This window comes from Magnolia sinica, chromosome 5 (genome assembly GCF_029962835.1).
Source record: "Magnolia sinica isolate HGM2019 chromosome 5, MsV1, whole genome shotgun sequence".
Lineage (NCBI taxonomy): Eukaryota > Viridiplantae > Streptophyta > Magnoliopsida > Magnoliales > Magnoliaceae > Magnolia > Magnolia sinica.
Window position 1 is genome coordinate 15,663,344 of NC_080577.1, and position 18,603 is coordinate 15,681,946.

The 18,603-nt window shown below is 42.8% G+C and overlaps 2 protein-coding genes across 2 annotated transcripts; one reads left to right on the forward strand and one right to left on the reverse strand.

Annotated features, from left to right (window-relative positions):
* Nucleotides 1-985: 985 nt before the first annotated feature.
* Nucleotides 986-3,059, forward strand: LOC131247231 (probable xyloglucan galactosyltransferase GT17). Its single transcript, XM_058247642.1, has one exon. The coding sequence runs from the start codon at nt 1,306-1,308 to the stop codon at nt 2,854-2,856; it is 1,551 nt and encodes a 516-aa protein (XP_058103625.1). The 5' UTR covers nt 986-1,305; the 3' UTR covers nt 2,857-3,059.
* A 6,162-nt stretch (nt 3,060-9,221) lies between these two features.
* LOC131247232 (protein SOMBRERO-like) lies at nt 9,222-13,487 on the reverse strand. The gene is made up of 4 exons (XM_058247643.1): nt 13,245-13,487; nt 12,078-12,252; nt 10,254-10,525; nt 9,222-9,760 (listed from the first exon to the last, which is right to left on the reverse strand). The coding sequence occupies exons 2-4, from the start codon at nt 12,244-12,246 to the stop codon at nt 9,245-9,247; spliced, it is 957 nt and encodes a 318-aa protein (XP_058103626.1). The 5' UTR covers nt 12,247-12,252; nt 13,245-13,487; the 3' UTR covers nt 9,222-9,244.
* Between the last annotated feature and the right edge of the window lie 5,116 nt (nt 13,488-18,603).

Genomic DNA, 18,603 nt, shown 5'->3' on the forward strand with positions numbered 1-18,603 from the left:
AGGGTATGAGCCAAAAAATGGAGCTGATCAAAATTTTAAATGGACCACACCACAGGAAACAGCGGGGATTAAACACTTACCGTTGAAAACTATTTGGGGTCACAAAAGTTTTGGATGAAGCTAGTATTTTTATTTTTCCTTAGTCTAGGCATATGTGACCTTGTCAACGGGCTGGATGGAAAATAAACATTACAATGTTCACCAGAAGGTTTTCAACGCTGGACGTACAATCAACACTGCTTTCCTGTGGTGTGGGCCACTTGATAGTTGGATCTACTGCATTTTTGGTTCGCACGTAAAATGAACTGTCAAACGGACGTACAGGATGAAATACATACACATGGTGGGCCCACAGAGCTTGACCACCAGCTAGCTGGCTGGTGTTGGGATCAGCAGCCAACCTCGTCCCCGATTCACTACGCTATTCATTTTCTCGGCTCGAGCTAACCACGCGAGTTCTTACCTACATCTCGCGAGCCAAATGACTTTGACCTAGGAAGGGACAAAGGTAGGTGGGGACTAAGGAGGTCCGGCAATAATACGGTAGAGCCAGGTGAACCAGAATATGGTAGAGCCTTCTCTCAACGATACACATGTGAGGTGAACCTGTCAATCAAGACCGTCTATTTATTGTAAAATGTGATGGATTTATTAATTCCATAAAATTGATATAATAAGAAAATATCTTAATCAATTTTACCCACAATCCCTTTCATAACGTCAAATGTTATCTTTGAAGTTCATTGAATGGATGGTTGGGATTATCCGATCATAGTAATTTTCTAAAGATTTCTAATAATCAATATATGTGACTATTTGGACGGTTCCGATTGATCCAATCCCTAGGATGTTGGTGGTAAGGAAAGTACTCTTGCCACAATCCAGAGTCTCATATACATACGATACTTCGCCACGTGTACACGGCCGCCCATTCTCTCCATCTCATTCGCGCGAGTCCCATTCTTCCCTTTGCTGTTCATTCACCGTTCATTTCCACGCGCCGGATCTCACGCAGCATGGATCCAGTCCTTTACTTCCAGGGTTCGTTTTTCCTTTGTCGCGACTAACAATCATACGTGTGCCGCCATCCACTGGAGCCCACTTTATGAGATGATTCGATGATTTTAACCGTCCACATATTATCTAGTACCATAGATAAACTATTATGTCATATTCACGCTTTTACAATTGAAAGAGATCCATTGAAAATTTCTTTTTTATTGTTGTAAATTTATCTATAGATAGAACTTCTAACGATCATCCATTCAGTTCAATTTTCTTATAGTAGTCTACATATCACATAGTATGAATCAAAGACGGTTCCGATCATTTGATCACTTCTCATGTGGGCCTCAGTGGGCGTCGAACGATGCTGATTGTCATTCGCAACGGAGTAAAAACAGATTCTCTTTTCCGAAGTGCACGACAACGCAAAAAACAAACGAGAGCACCACACGGTCCACACCCAATTCCGCAGCCTCTCTTTGCTCTTTCACAGGCCTTGGATTTCCAACTAAAATGGCTGCCCAAAACCAACCATCATCCAAATACAAGCTCTATCTCTCCCTCTTCTTCCTATCATGGTTCCTCATCGTTTTCCTCTGGTACCCGGCCCAGAAAAAGGCCACCTTTCAGTTGTCCAATCCGATCGACGGTCAGGAACCGACGATGGATCCGCCCAATTGTGATCTCGGAGCGTTGGTTTATGTCTACGAACTGCCCGAGAAATTCAACGTAGGGCTGCTGCGGGACTGCCGGAATTTGAGCGTGTACACGGACATGTGCCCGCACGTGGCGAACCGCGGGCTCGGGCAGCCGCTGCCCCGAATGGGCTCGCCGAGCTGGTACGCGACCCACCAGTTCATCGCCGAGCTGATCTTCCACGCTCGTGTGGAGCGCCACCCGCGCCGCACGTGGGAGCCCGGCGAGGCTACGTTGTTCTACGTACCCTTCTACGGCGGGCTGCACGCGTCGAGCAAGTTCCGCGAGCCGGACCTCCGCTCGCGCGATGCGCTGGCTGTCGAGATGGCGGAGTATTTGAGTCAGCAGCCAGCGTGGCAGAGGTTCCAAGGTAGGGACCACTTCCTGGCCCTTGGAAGGACGGCGTGGGATTTCATGAGATCAGAGAAGGGGAAGGACTTCGGAGCCAACCGACTCCTGATGCTGCCACGTGTAATGAACACGTCCGTGTTGACGGTGGAGCGGCACCCTTGGGAAGGGACCAATCAGCACGGGATCCCGTACGCCTCCTACTTCCACCCTTCCACGTTGGATGAGATGCTGACGTGGCAGGAGAAGATGCGCCGGAGCCACCGGCCCCACCTGTTCTCGTTTGTGGGGGCCACCCGCACGGGGGTGGAGAAGGCGGAAGTGCGTAACCAGATAGTCAAGCAGTGCGCTGAGTCAACCCGGTGCAACCCGCTGAGGTGCGCTCGTGGGGCGAGCGAGTGCCATGACCCGGTCCGCGTGCTGGGCGTCATGAGCCAGACCAGCTTCTGCATGCAACCACCAGGTGACTCGTTCACTCGGCGGTCCGTCTTCGACTCGGTGCTTGCCGGTTGCATCCCGGTCTTCTTCTCCCCTCACACGGCGTATACTCAGTATGAGTGGTACCTGCCTGCCGATCGTAGGGACTACTCCGTCTACATTCCAGAGGAGAAGGCCGGCCGCATCGAGGAGGAGCTGCTAAAGATTCCAAGCGATGAGGTGGCGCGGATGCGTAACAACGTCATCGATCTGATCCCTGCGGTCACATACGCTCATCCTAATGCGACTGGAACTGGATTCCGGGATGCTGTCGATGTTGCGCTAGAGCAATTGTTGAAGCATGTGCGATCAAAACTACAGCTCGTGTGAAAGTTCAATGGCCTAAATCGGAGAAGAACATGAGGCCAATTTCTCTGGCCTAGCACAGTAGTTGTTCATATTTTATTTATTTATTTTTGAAACGGCCGGGATGTTTTGGAACGTCCAAACCAAATCGACCTTTTGAACGGTCCAGATTCATCCATTTTCTTGGTATTTTTCAAATTCATTTAAATTCATCCATATGTATTTCTTTACCCCTAAGAATGGAGGCCAATGATTTTCCAATGTTTTCAAAATAGGTAATTATATATATAACGGTGTCTTCACGTGATTCTAGATAGTATAGCTCACCTGAGTTCCGTATACAGCTGATTTTTGGGATATCCCATAATGTAGAGGGGACCCATCAAATGCACGGTGTTGATGGTCAACATGCATCACGGTGGGGCCCACACAGCTCGACCTCACCGGAGCTTATCATGAGGTCGAGTGCCCCCCCCCCTCCCCGCCACACACACACATATAGAAAGTAGTTAATGTTAATGCACTTTTATATATATATATATATATATATATATATATATAGAAAGTAGTTAATGTTAATGCACTTATCTCACATGGAATCATCTGAAATAAAGGTATTTTAGTCTTTCTTACGTAATAACAAATCTAAGAATTGTAGTGTTGCACATTGAGTGTAAGTGAGCAGTTACACAATTTTTTTTTTATATATATATATATATATATATATATATATATATATATATATATATATATAGGAAAAGGTCTGAAACCTCATCCAAGTGGGACACACATAATGGATGGGTTGGATTTATGAACCACACCTCGGTCGGGCCCAAAAAATGATTATGAATGTTTTAATGGAGGTAACCCCTCTGAACTTTTGTATCGTGGTGTGGCCCACAAAAGTTACTGATTGACTTGATTTTTAAGCCTAGGCTCACCATGGAATTATTGATCTGACTAATGGGGTAGATGTTTAACACATATCACAGTGGGGCCCACGCAGCTCAACCTCATGGAAAGTTCTTCCCCCAAACCTCATGGGAAGTTATCTCCCCCCCCCTACACATATATATTTGGGAAAAGGTACTATGTGCTTGACCTCGCGATAAGCTCCCGTGAGGTCGAGCTGTGTGGGGCCCACCGTGATGTGTGTCGACCATCAACACCGTGCATTTGATGGGTCCCCTCTAAATTATGGGACATCCTAAAAATCAGCTGTATACGGAACTTAGGTGGGCTATACCATTTAAAATCATGTAAAGACACCGTTAAAACATATAAAAGCACTTGGTGGGGCCCAACTGAGTTTTGAATGCTGCTGAAACTTGGTCTGAACCCTCCTTCAAGTGGGACACACATAATGGATGGGCTGGATTTGCAAACCACATCTCGGTGGACCCAAAAAATGATTATGAATGTTTTAATGGTGCACGGCCCCTCCCCACTTCTATATGTGGTGTGGCCCACAAAAGTCACGGATTGACTTGATTTTTGAGACATAGGCCCAAGATGGAACGGTGCATCTGACTGATGGGGTAGATGTTCGAAACGCATCACGGTGGGGCCCACATTTGAGGTGGTCAATCATCATAATTTATTTATATATATATATATATATATATATATATATATATATATATATATATATATGGGAAAAGGTACTATGCGCTCGACCTCACGATTAGCTCCCATGAGGTCGAGCTGTGTGGGCCCTACCGTGATGCGTGTCGACCATCAACACTGTGCATTTGATGGGTACCCTCTAAATTATGGGATATCCCAAAAATCAGCCGTATACGGAACTCAGGTGGGCCATACCATCTAAAATCATGTGAAACACCGTTAAAACATATAAAAGTACCTGGTGGGGCCACTTGAGTTTTGAATGCTGCTGAAACTTGGTCTGAACCCTCATGCAAGTGGGACACACATAATGGATGGGCTGGATTTGCAAACCACATCTCTGTGGGCCCAAAAAACTGATTATGAATGTTTTAATGGTGCACGGCCCCTCCCCACTTCTGTATGTGGTGTGGCCCACAAAAGTCACGGATTGACTTGATTTTTGAGATCTAGGCCCATGATGGAATGGTGCATCTGACTGATGGGTTAGATGTTCGAAACGCATCACGGTGGGGCCCACACAGCTCGAACTCATGGGACAGACGAGGTTGAACGCATAGTACCTTTTCCCTATATATATATATATATATATATATATATATATATATATATATATATATATATATATATATATATATATATATATATATATATATTCTGTCTACCAAATTAATGTTCTTAGGGCTCAGCATACCTACCAAGCCTGACTTAGAAAACTTGATTTGGCCTTGCCCGACTATTGTTCAAACTCCTATTTCCTTCAGTGTATATTGCTAATCGATATGATGATGAGGTGGGCCTCACATGAAAAAAAGAGTCTACGGTCTACATGCAAGATGCGTGTGTTGCCTAACTGATGATTTTGAAATAGTGGGGCCGGGCTGCTAGGCCAGGCCTATTCAAGATATTGTTTTTTCTTGGATAAGCCTGGCCCATTGCCAGCTCTACTAAGGAGGCTCGCCCAAATTGCTTTCTATGCCACGTGGTTATCTAAACGTTCATCAGAAGGTCCAACCGTATATGGGCCAAATGGCCAAATGTAAATGATCAGAGACGCTCATCCTTCGGAAGATCTTAACTCATCTCTCTTTGGACGGTGAGATCTCTGATGAATATGACTCTTTGCATGTACGCTGTCTATGATGAATCTTACAGACGAATGGTCAGATTTTCATCAGGTGCTGGGCAGAAGGGGAATGCAGCAGATTGGGCATGCATGGGCTTGGCATATGGAAAGTGGAAACCCATGAACCTAGTTGCCTTTCGCTTCTTTGGTGCCCACATCACCTATCGGGACCGTCCATTAGGTTCAGGCCACTCTTCTTCCGCTACCTTGCAAAAATTACACCAATCTGATGGTCCCACTGACTTTATGGTTTGGATTATCCAATCAGTACGATTTCCTAGAGTAAACTGGACCAAACGGACAGTCCAGATAGTGATGTTGATGCCAACGATTTCAAAGGTGCATGGATAGGTTTCCATAATCTTATATTGCTAGATTATTTCTCAAGAGTAATAAATAGGAGTTCGGTTTGGGTCGGTGGATCCCTAACTGTGGGGCCTACTGTGATGTATGTGACTTACATCCACACCGTCCATCCATTTCGAAATCTCATTTTAGTGCGTGATGTCAAACATGAAGCAGATCCAAATCTTAGGTGGACAATATCACAGGAAACAGTAGCAATTAAATCCCCACCATTAAAAACTTCACAGGGGCTACCTGAATGTTTATTTGCCATCCAATCTGTTGTTAATGTCACAAAGACTAGGATAAATAGATTACAGAAATATAATCTTGATTCAAAACTTTTGTGGCCTATTAAAAGTTTTTAATGGTTGATTACCATTGTTTCTTGTATTACGGTCTACTTGAGATTTGCATCTGCTTCATTTTTTAAATCATGCTCTAAAATGAGTTTTCAAAATGGATGGACGGAATTGATATAATCAAAGTGGGCCCCACGGTCAGGGAACCCACATCGATGGAGATCCACCGAAGCTGCACCCAATAAATAGTCTATTACCCATTACATTGCATGATGGTGAGGCCGGATCCTCTGCAACTTTTGAAGAATAAAATTAGGGCTCCTTAAAATCAGACCGTTCCAGCCACCACGTGAATAATAGGTTTTGTGGTTGGTTGTCCACTGTTTTAAATCGTGTAGCCCAGTGTGTTGTTTTCGGAGACGGATTGGCTACTCCCCGTGACACCAGCCCGTGGCTGGTGGTCGGTGCTCCGTGAGCCCGACCATGATGTATTTGTTTCATCCATTCCGTTCATCCATTTTTACAGATCATTTTATGGATTGATACAAAAACTGATAGGGATATAAATCTCAGGTGGACCACACCACAGGAAAACAATAATGATTGTATATCCACCATTAAAATCCTCCTAAGGCCCAATGTACTGTTTATTTGACATCCAATATGTTGATCAGGTCATAAAGACTAGGGGTGCACATTGAACTGTTGGAATCGTGTAACCGGACCGGAACTGTTGGATCGGTCCGGTTTGGTCCAGTTTTGGGGTGCTAACGGTCCGGTTCCGGTTCCAAAATTTTCAGAACCGTTGATTACGGATCGGTTCTGGTTTAGGGCCTTATAGAACCGAACCGAACCGTTGATCCGAACCCCAAAAAAGAAAAAGAAATACGAAAAAAAAAACGGAAGAAATTGAAGAACATCTGACAGAGAAATGAGAAATCAACTGCTCTCAGTTGAGAGAAAAGAATAGAGAAACTTTTCTTCTCGTTCTTGTAAGTATCGAAGATCTGAAATCTCTCAATACAAATGCATGAATCTCTCTCTCTCTCTCTCTCTCTCTCTCTCTCTCTCTCACCTTTTGCTTTATGACAAGAAAATTGAGAAACGTAAGCTAGAAATAGAAGAGTGTTGGGAGAAGAGGGCTTGAAGATAAAGACTCAACCAATCCAAGAGATTCTATAGCAGGTGTTTTAAATGCGCCGATATTACAATAAATCTCGGCCGAAAAAGCACTCAAATGCTCAGTGCCAGTACGGTTCGTAACGGAAAACGAAAAATCCGCACTGCTCGGTTTCCATTTGCTAAAATGCTGCAAACAAAAGAAAGAGACGATAAAGAGAGAGGGAGAGAAACGAAGTAGCTGCTCTGTTCTTTGCTAGCTGTTATTTCGAGAACTGTGTAGAAAAGCATGTGAAATCCAAGATCATTCGACCCCGGCCATCAAATCTTTGGCCTTCATCCTTTATATGTGGATGGTGGTTGTGTTTCTTTTCTTACCTACTTAAAAAGCCCAGAACCATGGAACCGATCTGGAACCGAACTGGTTTTCACGGTCTGGTTCCGGTTCGGTTTTAGGGTGCTAACGGTTTGGTTTCGGTTCCAAAAATCCTACGACCGTAGGGAACAGTTTGGTTCCGGTTTCACCCCAAAACCGGACCAAACTGAACCGTATGCACCCCTAATAAAGACCTAGATGAAGGGAAACAATAAACATCAGCTTGATCGAAAACTTTATGGCCCCCAAAACGCTTTTAATGGTCAACATTCATTCAACACGGTTTCCTGTAATGTGGTCCACTTGAGATTTCGATATACCTCAATTTTTCTCTCACAACATAAAATGATCTATAAAAATAGATGAACAGAATGGATGAAACACATACATTATGGTGGGCCCACAAAGCACCGACCACCAGCCATTGGCTGGTGGCAAGGGGAGTAGCCAATCCGTTTCCGTTGTTTTCATTGCTATCCAACCCATGCATAAAGTAGGCCTCACTAGGATGATGAGATTTCCCCAAAACCAGGCCTATACAGTCATCAGGTGGGCCACATCATAGAAAACAATGGCCAACCGCCCAAAACCCTCCATACCCACAAAATTCCCTAACTGCCTGCGTATCATCCATCACCCACTACCGTAGTATCAAAGTTAATTATAGATAGAGACATAATAGATTCAAAACCTTCTGTCTAAATACTTCAGAAAATAACACTTGTTAGACAATGAATTGAAGACGTATCTGCGTGCAAGTAGATGCGAGTGTTATCAGACCCGCTGGTCATCACTGTCTAGCTACAACTCATCCACTGTACACGTGGCATACATGGACGGTAATTGTCGACCTTCCAAATTGTGGACCCCACTGAAGATGTAGCTTAGCCTGGAAAATAATCCAGTGCACTAAGTGTATGGAAACCTTTCCATGCAAATAGAATTGCATTTGGACTTTGTGACATTTACATCAGGCAACTGGACCGTCCATTAGGTCCACTCCACTCTTCTTATGCTACTGATAAAAAATTCACAGCAACCAGATGGTCTGAAACATCCATCACCGGACCTATCTTCTATGAACAATCTTGTCCATCTATTTTTGCATGCCAATGACTGGACAGTTTTGGATGATCTGATCCGGAAGATTTTTCTTAAGGCAGCCTAAGAACAGTGGACGGGACCTAACGGACGGTCTAGATGGTGATATGGATACCAAAAGGTCCAAATTCAACTATGTGCCTGGAAAACACACTAATTGGACAATCTTAATGATCGTATATTTCTTATTTCATGTTAACCGTCCATTTCATAGTCGCCAATTGGATGGCTAGGATCGTCCAGACGCTATGATTTCCGAGCTACGCTCCATCCCAACCGCAATGGTCCAAATGATTTAGGGTTTCAGATTGGGTTCATGTGTGCCACGTGTACGATGGATATATTAACTTCTCCATATTTAAAATTAGTAGATAGAGGGAGAAAATCTGCCCAAACAACCAGTAGCCTTGCAACCTCTTACTTAGAAAATTTCGGAATGTCAGCTTCACATCCAAGATATTGAAGTGGAAATCTCTGAACTGAGGAGCCCATCTCCACAGCATGGGATGTGTGGCCCACTTTAACCTGGCATAGCTGCTCCAAGCTCTGATGAGAAGCGAGGAGCTTGTCCAAGAAAGACCAATCACCATGAAACCTCTCTTGTTGAAGGAATCCGTTGCCGCTGGTGCTGCCGCCGCCGCTGCCAGACGTCAACTTCATCAGATTCTGAGAGCATTCAATGTCCATGGTGTTCAAGGAAATCGGCGTCAAGAACGGCAGAACAGCAGACTCAGGGCTCAGGAGCTGTGGAAGATGCATGGAATTGTTGAAACCGAAATCGTTGTGTGTCTGGAAATGCTGTTTTTGATTCAGTGAAGCTGGTTCAGTTGTGTTGAAGTGGTTGAATTGATCTTCTTCAAGCCCTACTTCAGGTTGGAAACCCCTTTGAAGATTCTTCTTCTTGAATACCCTACAAACAACCCATCCTTCTTCCTACAAGAAGGAAAAAGAACCATTGAATCGAATGAAATAATACGCTAAAACGCTCCTCTCTCTCTCTCTCTCTCTCTCTCTCTCTCTCTCTCTTTCTCTCTCTCTCTCTCTCTCTCTCTCTCTCTCTCTCTCATTCATGATTTCATGATCCAGACCATTGATATGATTGGCCTTGCCATGGATTGAGAATGGCCCAACTTTTCTCCATATCAGTTGATTCTTTCATCCCATCTGTGACTGTTATTTTAGACCGTTCTTGTGTTTAATCACTGACCTTTTATTCATAAGCCGCTGGTCCAATGGTTAGAATCATCCGTTCTAGGAGATTTTTTATTTTTAGGCGTCATCTATACCTTTGGTTGGTTCTGATAGATCATCTGTTGGTATCCCAAAACATGGGCTCCACATGTACATTTGGCCCACAGGACTTTGATGCATCAAGATCATACAATGTATGATGGTATTCATTGGTTTTGGAGGGCCCATTTGATACCTGGACATCTGAATTATCGTCATCCAGACGGTACTCGTGCATGATCCAATCCGTCTTTTGGCCATGAGGGGCTCTACCAGTGTAGAAAACTAGGGTTTTTCTCATGCCAATTCTCTTTGCATTACTGAGGTGGATGGCCTTATCCCTCCCAGTGGCTTTCCAGAAGCCAGCTGTCGTCGCTCTATTGGTCCGTGTCCCGGTTGGATACTTCTTGTCTTTGTGGCTGAAGAAATACCACTCGTTCTGGGGGCCTGATCCGATCCTACATTTATCTGCATAACAATGAAAATCAGATATGTTTATGTTTCTGTTGTATTAGAGGAGGAGAAGGATGGGGTCCACGGTCCACTAGTCTGCATGGTTGGTATGGGACATCCAATCCGTCCATGTGGTGAGCTACTCGATATTAGGTCATGAGGCCTAAAAATAAGACTGATATACAGCTTAGGTGAGCCATACCACAGAGAAAAGTGGGGAGGAAAAGCCCATCATAGGTTTGTATGTGGGGCCACCACGACGGTGTATATATTCCATCAAATCCGTTCATCATGTTCACCTCATTAAGATGAAGAGACATAAAAGATATACTAATCCAAATCTCAGGTGGACCATACTGCATGATCTTAGAGCTGTTAGGTGATTTTACGTTGTTCCTCATATTAGATCACCTGAGTTTCGGATCCGACTGAGTTTTGGGATGCACAGCGAACAAGATAAGGCGAACCTGAGGACGGTGTGGATGTCACACTCACAGCACGGTGGGGTCAAAGAGCTCGGGTGTTTCGCCTTAAGAACAGGTGTTGTACATGATTCTGACGAGTCTTAACCGTCAAGTAGACTCTTCAAAGCCAAAATGGTCAACAGTGCAGGTCCTTTGGGGACCACCAGATGGCTAGCATTGTGTGGTAGTGTTCTTTTTCGTAAAGGTGGGGCCCACTCTATGTGCGGTCTGGATCATCAAACAATGAAGCAACGTCAGCTCCATAGTTATCCTCATCCATCCATTATGGCCTTGTGGAGAACGGCAATCACGTAAAAAAGACGTCCTTCCCATGCAATCGTGACCATTTATCGGATCTTTCCCACTCAACAGTAACAACCACATCCAGATGGGAAATGAAAAGTGATAATCCTTCACCACGCACTTCAAGGGCTCTGTACGAGGTTTGCCAATCCCACACACGTGTGGAACTCTATCCATCCACACCAGGCATATATTCCAGTACGGACCACATGTGCAAGAACCGAGCTTTCCATCTCGTGGGGCTTATTGATGAGATGTACTAGCTCAAAACTCATTCCGTCCTAATTCCTAGAGTGGGCCGGCCGCAATGTACAAAACAAACCGAGAGTCCATAACAGTTCTGGCTGGCCGTTTGTTTTGGACGCTGTGCCCCACCTGATGAGTGAAAAGCCTGATTTTCCAGGCAGAAATTCTAAATAGCGTGGCCCACCTGATGGAAAGCTCTGCTACATCCTCCTACAAGAGGTTAGATCCTAGCTTTACGTTATGCTGGCAAGATATTCTGGCCAAAAAATCAAACCTTTCAACTCGCATGCCGACAGTGTAGAAAATGTATTGATGACTAAAAATATTGTTCTAGCCATCTGTTTGTTTCATACACGGGCCTACCTGAGGAGTGAAACAGCCTTACTTTTAGGTCAGAAGACCGTGAAAGTGTGGCCCACCTGACAGAAAGCTAGGACATCGGTCGCACTTGAGGCCTACATAATCTCTTGTAGGAGGATGTTTATTTAGAATAAACACAAAAATTCAACTTAAATGGGAAGAGAAGGAAGATAAGAAGAAGAAAAGATAGTAACCTTTGAGGTCCCAAGGTTCGAGTTTGTTGAGATCAACGTCTCTGATGACATCAAGGTCAATGGCTTCGTAAGCGACCTTTTTCCTTAGGTAATAGTAGAGGAGTTCCTCATCCGTTGGATGGAATCGGAAACCTGGTGGTACAGATACATGCCCGTTTCCTGGTATCATTCTCACCTGAGAGAGAGAGAGAGAGAGAGAGAGAGAGAGAGAGAGAGAGAGAGAGAGAGAGAGAGAGAATCAGCTAAGTACAGGGATCCTATTACAAGAAAAAACCCTAAAATGAAGTAACGAACTTGCACTCGCTTTCAATCCAGAAACCCTTAAAATGTTTAAAGATCGAAACTATGCAATGAGATAAACCTTACAAATATCAATCACTTTGTATTTGCTGAAACCATGAAATCACACACGCGCGCGCACACACACACACACTCAGAGAGAGAGAGAGAGAGAGAGAGAGCCCTATTTGCAAACCCTAATTGCATGTAACAGGTGGAATTGTGCCACTTACGAATAACTGCTTTCTTCTGAGTTCATTTTATTTACTTTCTTCTTTGAGAGGCCTTCTCAGCCCTCATAAACCTTGGAATACTCTCTTCATCAGAAAAAAAAAAAACGAAAAACAAACTTCAATAAAATATGTAACATGTGCAAATAGTCCCTTATTTCCAACCTCTTCTCCAAAACCCAAAGAAGAAACGAGTTCAAGTTCCAGCCATGCTGAAGAAAAGAACTCTCAAAACCAACCTCTTACCTCTTTTCGGAAAGCACCATCTCTCCTAAACAACAAAACACAGGAAAACGAACCATCTTTACATATCTCTTACTCAACAACAACCACCAAAATGGACTGAAAGTTCTGTACTAAATAACCAGCTCTCAATTTTTCTTTCCTAAAACAGCATTGAAAACCAACTCAGACCAAACTCCACTGAGAGTCATCTTATCATATCTTCATTTCTGCTTCCTACCAATACCCAAAAAAAAAAAAAAAAAAAAAACTAAAGGTAAAAAAGCTCATGAAAAACAAGATAGAAAAGCCATCATCTCCATTCCTAAATTGTACAAAAGCAAACGGAAGATAAGAAGAAGAAAATAAGAAGCAGGAAAGAAAGGAAGAAGAAAAAAAAAACACAACTTCAGACAGGAAAAGAAAACCCACAAACCTCTGAACTAAGAAAGGATTCTTCTCAAGGACAAGAACAAAGGCTCCTGATTCCTTGGCTTGATGAACAGGAAGGGAGAGGAGTGAAGGTTAAGACATATCCTTATAACCCCACAAGGAAAAGATTAAGAAATATAATAAGATATCCTTTATTTATACCCACTCCTGTTGATAGATAGATCCCTTTTTCTACTTTTGATAGTACAACATTTTAAATTTTGTAGTAACATATTACCAAAAGGTATAGATAAAAGCATGTAACTATCAACGAGTTTGGGTGTACAGAAAAAGGTCTGTAACCTATTATAAAATAGAAAGAATGGAAGCTGGAAATATCTATATTAAAAAATAAGGAATTTGGTTATACTCAACCCGATGACATGCACACTAAACTCGGGTTTTCAGTGGGCTCCATGATTTAATGATCCAGACCATTAGTCTGATGGGCCCCACAAATTATGCCTCATTCCCCAAGAGTCTCCTCAAAAGAACAATCCTAACTCCATAACCTTGTGGTTAGCAAATGGACGGTCGAGAAGAGAAATACAAAATACAACAACGGTTCACATTCAATCGAATATAGTCACGAAATGGGTGTCTGGGATCTTCCAATCAGGAAGGCTTTAGGTCCACAGTCCATCTATGGTGAGGAGCAACATCAATGGTCCGGATCACTAAATCACCAGGGAGATTTTGCATGGTCAATACGATCAAAGTCAACAGGTCAAGGGTCTGGATCACAGATCCATGGGCCCCACTTATTCAAACAGAAAACCCAAGTATCAGGGTGAAGGTTGAGGATCATGTAATTCCTTATATAAAATATATATTGGAAGATGTGGTTTCTCTTGGAAGTATGAGGAGACTGGGAATGGTAATTGTCTGTTGAATAGGAGACCTACCTTAAAATCGCCTCATAAGGAGAAGAAAATATGCAGAGCTGTCAAGAAAGGAATCCGATCACATTCTCTTTCCATCAGTCAGAGGAATGAAGGAATTTCACCTTTCATTCCATATTCCATCTATCCATCTCTCTCTCAAACTCTACTTTTCTTTCTTTCTGCTATTTTTTTTTAATCATGCAACTGTAATTTATATATTGGTTTTTGTTTTCCAAGGGGAGGATACATGAATACCCATGTTTTATGCATAAACTACATGTATGCCCTTGGCCCTTCATTCCTTGGCCGGAAATCTTCATATTAGGCTGTCCATTAACTTTGTAAAATGACTGTTCTACCCTTACCCGTGATTATTTTCTCTCTTAATTTTTTTTTCATTTTTTTATCAGGGTTGTGATGATCACATGGTGCTGGGCTACTGTGGGCCGTGTGATGTTTGCATCTTATCTGCACCGTTGTTGATCATGTTGGGCCCTTAGAACTAAAAATTAGGCCCATCTAAGGCCCAGGTGAGCGAAAGCATAAGGAAAGATGCCAAGTAACACCTAAAAGCTTTTAAATTCATGTGGTGTGGCCCCACATGAACCTGATTGGATCATCATAACCGTTCAAATAAGGGCCTTCAAAATGGACAGTAAGACCTTAATTCATTCCATTAATTGTACGGCTTCGATTATCAAAAAATGGCTATTTTTCATTCATGTGCAATCCACGTAAAATTTCTCTTAATATCCCACGGTCTTTATTGATCATATATGTGGGGTCCGTCCACTTAGGCCCCACAGGAATTCTCACCTTAGTAGAGTGAGAAGAACTACTGATCAAAGCATTGAAAAAATGATAGTGTAAGATCCATTCCGTACTTTGTGGAAGCCAATTGTCAACCGTTTGATTTAAGATCCACTAACAATAGGTGGATCAGTGGGCCCATTGATGGATTGGAAGTACCTGGGCAGCCCAGCCCATTGACAGGTCACATCCCAGGACATAAGTAATACTTGAGTGCACTATGCATCTGTGGCCTCTACCGTGTGTTGCCGACAACTGGGCCCACATACTGAGTGATCGAATGATCTGAACTGTCCATCTTAAGAAACATAATCTGAATGGATGATAATGACCATCACTCTCTATAGCTGAATTTTCAACAATGAAATTTTTTCAATGGCTCTCATTCAACTCTGAAAATTAAAGACTAGGATCATTAGTGAAGTGTGAGTATAGGGTAATAGCTTATTTAAACTGTTTGGGTCGGGATCGAATTCTTGCATTTGATAGGCCCATCTCGGCCCATTAAACAGCCCCTCTAGAAGGGTAGTTTGGTCATTTGACGAATTTCCATGGACTGTAACAGTAACTAATGCCTAAAACTAAATTCCAGTGCACTTTGGTAATTAGCCTGATTACTAGGGTCTTTCATGCAACACAACCCATCTAGGTAGTTGGGCACGTGAGCCCAGTCGGGTAAAAAGCAAAACCCTCAAAGTCCGTAGCTCCTGCACGTGCAGATCCCACACCCACACGCTTCTCCAGACCTCGGTTTTCTTTAACAAATGCAAATGCCTTTATTTCTGACCGAAGGGATTCCCACGCAATCTCCACCGTCGCTCCCGGTCAAACACGGAGGTTTCATGTACGATAATTACTACATTAGCCTTCAATCTTCACCAAATTACAGCAAGACACGGATATTTAGGAGGGGTGCCGTTGTCTTTACGAACACTACAAACACTAGTTTTGTATCGAAGCGACGACAGCAGCGTCTCCAAATTTCCATTTCTTGTTTGGGTGCGTTTGGACGCACTATCCAATTGAATTGTAAGGGGAGATTGAACCAAACGTAACCTAATGATAGTTAGCAAAGATGAGTTATTTTATACTCTGGCGGGCTATGACGTGTCATATGCAGGCGCTCAGAAATTATACATGTGCCTTATATCAACTCAAATTAAACCAACTAAATTGGGTTTCAACATCAGATTGGTTGAACATTCCTAATATCTGATTTATGGACACTTCTTTGTTTAAATATAACTATCGAATTTTTAATGGTCGAACCATTTAATTTTTAATGGTCGAACCACCAATACCTTCCAAAAAATATATAAATTTAATTATTGGTTCATGATATATCTACTTGGGACCTGTAATTTGGACCATCTATTTGAATTATGCATACCAATGTATGGAAATTTCCAAGTTATTTCTAAGTGCCTGTGCATTGCTAATTTCACTCTATCAGAGTAATAATTTTTTTTTTTTCTTGCAAGCAAACAAACTGCTTATGAACAATAGTTTTGTGAGATAATATTAGATGTCATTAATTGTGCATTTGCTATGCATAGCATTAACTATCATTAGCCGTGTATAAAAATACTTTAATTAGGGTTGGTTCTAACTAGAATTCATTGTAAGATTTCCTTGTATACACATGTATATTCTTTATTTAAATCGGATTTGAGGTGAAGTATAAATAGAAAAAGCAATTGGAATTTCTCTAATTCCAGACATTATCAAACCCAACACCCATTTGATCTTGACCCCAAGAGAGGGCCCACACTTAAAAATTATCTGATTCATAATAATAGCTTCTTATGATAATTTCGTTCTTAATACATTGTATCAGCAGTCATGCTATGTTCCTATTGAGAATGAGAATGTGATTATAACAATCCGCTGCTTTATTTTTCCATCATAATCTTGGTGTGGTTCCCACATATGCATTTAGCAAGCTTCCACATAGGCTTTGAATGTACGTTGACCCAAGCCATCCATCACGTAGTCTTACCTTGCAGATGTTCTGACCTAAAAATCAGGTTAGTCCACTCACCCAGTGGGGTACTATGTTAGAAACAGGTGGATGGGTCAGAAAAATTGGCCAAGTCATCTTTAGCCGTACATTAGTTACGTAAACCTTGGCCCACCTGATTGGTGGACCTACCTAATTCTTGGGCCAGGACATGTACATGGTGGGGTACTGCAAATGTAGAAACGTTTTGTACGTTAATGTAATGAAAATGCAAAGAGGTGCTAATGGTACTTTCTGAGATATATTGTCATAATGTTTTCTTTTCTTCTTCTTCTTCTTCTTCTTCTTCTTTTTTTTTTTTTTTTTTTTTTTTTTTTGTTGTTGTTGTTGTTGTGATGATACGTTCTCATATTTTTGAAATTTTGGGTTTCAGTGCATCTGGCCATCTGAATTTTGTAGGGTGTCCAAATGGGTAGCCTTGGGGAAATGGGTTGGAGGTCATTTGATTCAGATCTCAATCTGGGGTACATCCAAACAGGGTTGTTTTGGTGGGGCTTGAAGAGTCAATGAGAAATGTGGGAATAGGTAGAGAGGAGACATTGAGTTGTGTGAGGGAGGGTTTAATGAGGCGGCCTCGGAGAGAGAGAGAGGTGAGAGGATGTGAAATGCTGAAATCGTCAAGGAGCCTCTCCTCATCCTTCGCCTACATTTCTGTGCTATGTCCCTTGAAAGTAGTGGTGAGGGGATTGGATTGGGATTTCCTTCTCCCTCTCTCCTCTTCGATTTCAACAATCTCTCTCTCTCTCTCTCTCTCTCTCTCTCTCGGGATGGGGCCCACCCGATGTGTGCATGATATCTGTTCCGTCCATCAGGCGTGCTGCATCAGTTTTCACCATGGAGCCCAAAAATCAGGATGACCAGATACTCAGGTGGTCGATGCCTGAGGGAATGCTGTAAAATCTGCGTAAAATGTATAAATTCACTTGGTGCGGCCCACTTGAGTTTTGGACTGGTCTGATTTTTGGCTAGTCCCCTCATCCTGGTGGGGCGTATCTGATGAATGGATTGGATGGCATATAGACAACACGGTGGGCACCATAAATAGTGTGCAACATTCCCCTATTAACTGTTCCCTGTGGTATGGCCCACCTCAGTATCCGATCAGGCCATTTTTTGGCCCTAAGACCTAACATCGAATGCAAAACCTTGTGGACGGCTGGATTAAATGAAAACATCATGATGGTACCCACAGAGCTCAACACTGCAGTAAGTTAAGGTCACGTGGATATTGTGTGTTCGTTTCAATCAGGCGGCCCATCTAGTCTAGTGCATCCTATAATGGATGGTCCATGTTTCAAAAATCACACCTTCCAAACAATCCTAGCCATTTAACTCTTCTTCGCTTTTCTCGCTGAATGTGGACAGCTAACCATTTTCATTGTCTTCCATCCCTTTGGACTCCATGGATCAGATGGTTAGGATTATCCATGTGTATTTTGAAACGTGGGTCATCACTGATAGGTCCCGCTAGATGGACGATATGGATGGAAACATCACCCTTCCACTTCTATTGCTATGAGATTGCTCTTATCTTATTTGGGTTCCATCTCTTCCACTGTATCACTTCCTATATTCTATGCTACATTGCTGTTACGTGAAGTCACTACAATTAAATACTATTTGTTCCACGTTGGTAATTGCGTACCTCT